Raw genomic sequence first — 5,272 nt, 5'->3', positions numbered from 1 at the left:
TCGCACAACTCCACAAAACAAGTACAACAACGTCTCCTCGACTAGGCGAACACATACTCACATGCATATCCACAAAGTCCTGACGCTCGCGTACACTAACACACACAAACAAAATCCATCAACAAACACAGCTGCCAGCAACACAACTAAACAATCATTTGACTGTTCAGTCCCACTGACAGACTACAACTCACACTACCACGCATTCTCCTATCAACCTGTCAACCGACATGTTCACCAACACCACGTCAAGACACACAGCATCTGTCACCACAATCCAGTAGAGTCACCGACCAGTCACGAGCACCCAACACAAAGTACCAGCACCAGCACAGGTTCGCTCCACACAACACCGGCTTCTTGCAGTCACACTCGTCATACTCTCAGACAACTGTAATGACCAACCATGATCCACTCCACCACAAACCCAAATCTACCAATTACACACGACCGACTCGACCATCAACACACCTGAAACACTCCACTCAGAACATTCAACACATTGACATACGGCATCACTTGAAATCGACCGTGATATCACCTAGTGTATCGACCATATTGCACACCATCCTGAGAGAACGATACACAGAGACCAGTGTCTCAGTGCAATCTATGTCCAGCACATTGTTGTTGCGATTCTCTACCACATACCATGTGCTCAATACTATCCGGTCTGAAATGATATCTGCCAGTGAAGCAATGTCGACTACATCGCTCGTAGGATAAATCCTGTTAGAAACAATGCATTTGTTGGTGACAATGGACGATGAGTTCCAGTCACAGCACACTCGTCAACGTCCTCTTCGAATCCTAGTCGAATGGACAACATGATGGTCACTGAGTGCTCGCGTTGAGACAGCATTGTCCTGAAAACTATTGAAGTGTAGACAGTGTCACTTGACCCGTTGTCAATTGGTGTTGGTATCGATCAGTCTGGATCTCGAGAAGTCTCCTCATGTGCACAACACCATATATGGATGGTCGACAGTCGCAATACGAATGAATGCTTGAACCGATCAACATACAATGATTCACGTCTCACAATCACAAAATCATCGTGAGAATTCTTGACAAGCCACAGACATTGACAGACATCTGACATGAGATAATGACGAGTGTTCAGCGAATCCATGTGTATTAGTGTAAATGCGTGTGTTTGTGTGTGTGTGTGTGTGTGCATGTGATCGTGTGAGTGTGAGTGTGTTTATACTGGGTGTATGCGTGATTGTGTATGTGTGACTGTCCGGTTATCACTCAATAAATATAGCCAGGTGTAGGTTCGCATTCGCTCACACATACGCGAACGCGAACGTGAACGCGAACGGGTTGGTCACGGAGCAGCTGTGTCGATGTACACATTGACAAAGCGAGAGTGCGTATGGTGTGGTTGATGGATGTTGTCGCAGTGTCGGTATGTTTCTGAGAGTTGTTTGTTATTTGAAAAGCATGTTTCCGCCCAGGTTCGAACTGGGGACCTTCTGTGCGTTAGACAGACGTGATGACCACTACACCACGGAAACGACCGTTGCCACACCCTCTCGCATCAACTCGCACAACTCCACAAAACAAGTACAACAACGTCTCCTCGACTAGGCGAACACATACTCACATGCATATCCACAAAGTCCTGACGCTCGCGTACACTAACACACACAAACAAAATCCATCAACAAACACAGCTGCCAGCAACACAACTAAACAATCATTTGACTGTTCAGTCCCACTGACAGACTACAACTCACACTACCACGCATTCTCCTATCAACCTGTCAACCGACATGTTCACCAACACCACGTCAAGACACACAGCATCTGTCACCACAATCCAGTAGAGTCACCGACCAGTCACGAGCACCCAACACAAAGTACCAGCACCAGCACAGGTTCGCTCCACACAACACCGGCTTCTTGCAGTCACACTCGTCATACTCTCAGACAACTGTAATGACCAACCATGATCCACTCCACCACAAACCCAAATCTACCAATTACACACGACCGACTCGACCATCAACACACCTGAAACACTCCACTCAGAACATTCAACACATTGACATACGGCATCACTTGAAATCGACCGTGATATCACCTAGTGTATCGACCATATTGCACACCATCCTGAGAGAACGATACACAGAGACCAGTGTCTCAGCGCAATCTATGTCCAGCACATTGTTGTTGCGATTCTCTACCACATACCATGTGCTCAATACTATCCGGTCTGAAATGATATCTGTCAGTGAAGCAATGTCGACTACATCGCTCGTAGGATAAATCCTGTTAGAAACAATGCATTTGTTGGTGACAATGGACGATGAGTTCCAGTCACAGCACACTCGTCAACGTCCTCTTCGAATCCTAGTCGAATGGACAACATGATGGTCACTGAGTGCTCGCGTTGAGACAGCATTGTCCTGAAAACTATTGAAGTGTAGACAGTGTCACTTGACCCGTTGTCAATTGGTGTTGGTATCGATCAGTCTGGATCTCGAGAAGTCTCCTCATGTGCACAACACCATATATGGATGGTCGACAGTCGCAATACAAATGAATGCTTGAACCGATCAACATACAATGATTCACGTCTCACAATCACAAAATCATCGTGAGAATTCTTGACAAGCCACAGACATTGACAGACATCTGACATGAGATAATGACGAGTGTTCAGCGAATCCATGTGTATTAGTGTAAATGCGTGTGTTTGTGTGTGTGTGTGTATGTGATCGTGTGAGTGTGAGTGTGTTTATACTGGGTGTATGCGTGATTGTGTATGTGTGACTGTCCGGTTATCACTCAATAAATATAGCCAGGTGTAGGTTCGCATTCGCTCACACATACGCGAACGCGAACGTGAACGCGAACGGGTTGGTCACGGAGCAGCTGTGTCGATGTACACATTGACAAAGCGAGAGTGCGTATGGTGTGGTTGATGGATGTTGTCGCAGTGTCGGTATGTTTCTGAGAGTTGTTTGTTATTTGAAAAGCATGTTTCCGCCCAGGTTCGAACTGGGGACCTTCTGTGTGTTAGACAGACGTGATGACCACTACACCACGGAAACGACCGTTGCCACACCCTCTCGCATCAACTCGCACAACTCCACAAAACAAGTACAACAACGTCTCCTCGACTAGGCGAACACATACTCACATGCATATCCACAAAGTCCTGACGCTCGCGTACACTAACACACACAAACAAAATCCATCAACAAACACAGCTGCCAGCAACACAACTAAACAATCATTTGACTGTTCAGTCCCACTGACAGACTACAACTCACACTAGCACGCATTCTCCTATCAACCTGTCAACCGACATGTTCACCAACACCACGTCAAGACACACAGCATCTGTCACCACAATCCAGTAGAGTCACCGACCAGTCACGAGCACCCAACACAAAGTACCAGCACCAGCACAGGTTCGCTCCACACAACACCGGCTTCTTGCAGTCACACTCGTCATACTCTCAGACAACTGTAATGACCAACCATGATCCACTCCACCACAAACACAAATCTACCAATTACACACGACCGACTCGACCATCAACACACCTGAAACACTCCACTCAGAACATTCAACACATTGACATACGGCATCACTTGAAATCGACCGTGATATCACCTAGTGTATCGACCATATTGCACACCATCCTGAGAGAACGATACACAGAGACCAGTGTCTCAGCGCAATCTATGTCCAGCACATTGCTGTTGCGATTCTCTACCACATACCATGTGCTCAATACTATCCGGTCCGAAATGATATCTGCCAGTGAAGCAATGTCGACTACATCGCTCGTAGGATAAATCCTGTTAGAAACAATGCATTTGTTGGTGACAATGGACGATGAGTTCCAGTCACAGCACACTCGTCAACGTCCTCTTCGAATCCTAGTCGAATGGACAACATGATGGTCACTGAGTGCTCGCGTTGAGACAGCATTGTCCTGAAAACTATTGAAGTGTAGACAGTGTCACTTGATCCGTTGTCAATTGGTGTTGGTATCGATCAGTCTGGATCTCGAGAAGTCTCCTCATGTGCACAACACCATATATGGATGGTCGACAGTTGCAATACGAATGAATGCTTGAACCGATCAACATACAATGATTCACGTCTCACAATCACAAAATCATCGTGAGAATTATTGACAAGCCACAGACATTGACAGACATCTGACATGAGATAATGACGAGTGTTCAGCGAATCCATGTGTATTAGTGTAAATGCGTGTGTTTGTGTGTGTGTGTATGTGATCGTGTGAGTGTGAGTGTGTTTATACTGGGTGTATGCGTGATTGTGTATGTGTGACTGTCCGGTTATCACTCAATAAATATAGCCAGGTGTAGGTTCGCATTCGCTCACACATACGGGAACACGAAATATATAATAAAATGAATACATGAAGTACCATCCCTGCATATATGATGAAGAGAGGATGATACTTGATTAAACTAACAGTGTATTCAATTGTATAACGCAACATTAGGAATATATATATATGATGAATAAATGCATACATTGAGTAATAAAATTCAAAGATACGAGAAATAAATGAGTTGTTTTTTATTGTTTCTCTTTGGAAAGAATAACTCATCCAGAATGATGATGATAATAAGTGTATGTAAAATCAAGATATTGTAAAAAAGAAAGAAAACGGTGAGTGAAATTCAAACGTACGCTTATTAGTGTTACACAAATTGATATGTGTAATACATACGTGATTGGAGAAAATAAACTATTATGCACTTAGGTCATTGTAATCATTCTGTGCTGATGAATGAATGAATGAATGGAAAGTAGAAATACAGTTATGCTTGCTTCTTTAATTTCGCACGTGAATCTTTAATTCTCTTCTCTAATTCATCCTTTGAATAAACAGGACCTGTATTATATACAAAGTATAATTCATAAAGAAATGTTACTCTTTTGACAATATATATATTGTTTCATGATTTCAATAAGATTTAACAATCTTCACAACCTCTACTAACAAAAATCATATGCTCATTAGTGACTAGCTTCGAGATAGAATTTACGGAGTTCTAATGAGAAACTGTGACTAGTGGAGTTCAACCGTGTTAAATGTGAGGAAGTTACCAGAAGAATACAATGGAAGATGGTCACAAAACGTCGTGCAATGATTGTAGTTAAGCATTAACACCATTGAATGATGACTCAGTGGTTTAGAGCTTAGGCGTTCGCGTGGGAGATCGAAGATCCTAAGTTCAGTTCCCATGTGTGTGGTCGTGGATGTGTGCT

At 43.8% G+C, this 5,272-nt stretch overlaps 1 protein-coding gene across 1 annotated transcript; it reads right to left on the bottom strand.

The window, feature by feature from the left end:
• Nucleotides 1–4,821: 4,821 nt before the first annotated feature.
• Nucleotides 4,822–4,893, bottom strand: Smp_179340 (putative protein disulfide-isomerase; the record flags this gene model as incomplete). The annotated part of the gene is made up of 1 exon (XM_018797701.1): nucleotides 4,822–4,893. A coding segment is annotated over one exon (72 nt), but the record flags the coding sequence as incomplete, so codon positions are not given.
• Nucleotides 4,894–5,272: the final 379 nt, after the last annotated feature.

Source organism: Schistosoma mansoni, chromosome 5 (assembly GCF_000237925.1).
Source record: "Schistosoma mansoni strain Puerto Rico chromosome 5, complete genome".
Classification (NCBI taxonomy): domain Eukaryota; kingdom Metazoa; phylum Platyhelminthes; class Trematoda; order Strigeidida; family Schistosomatidae; genus Schistosoma; species Schistosoma mansoni.
This window is presented reverse-complemented; position numbering and strand designations above follow the sequence as displayed.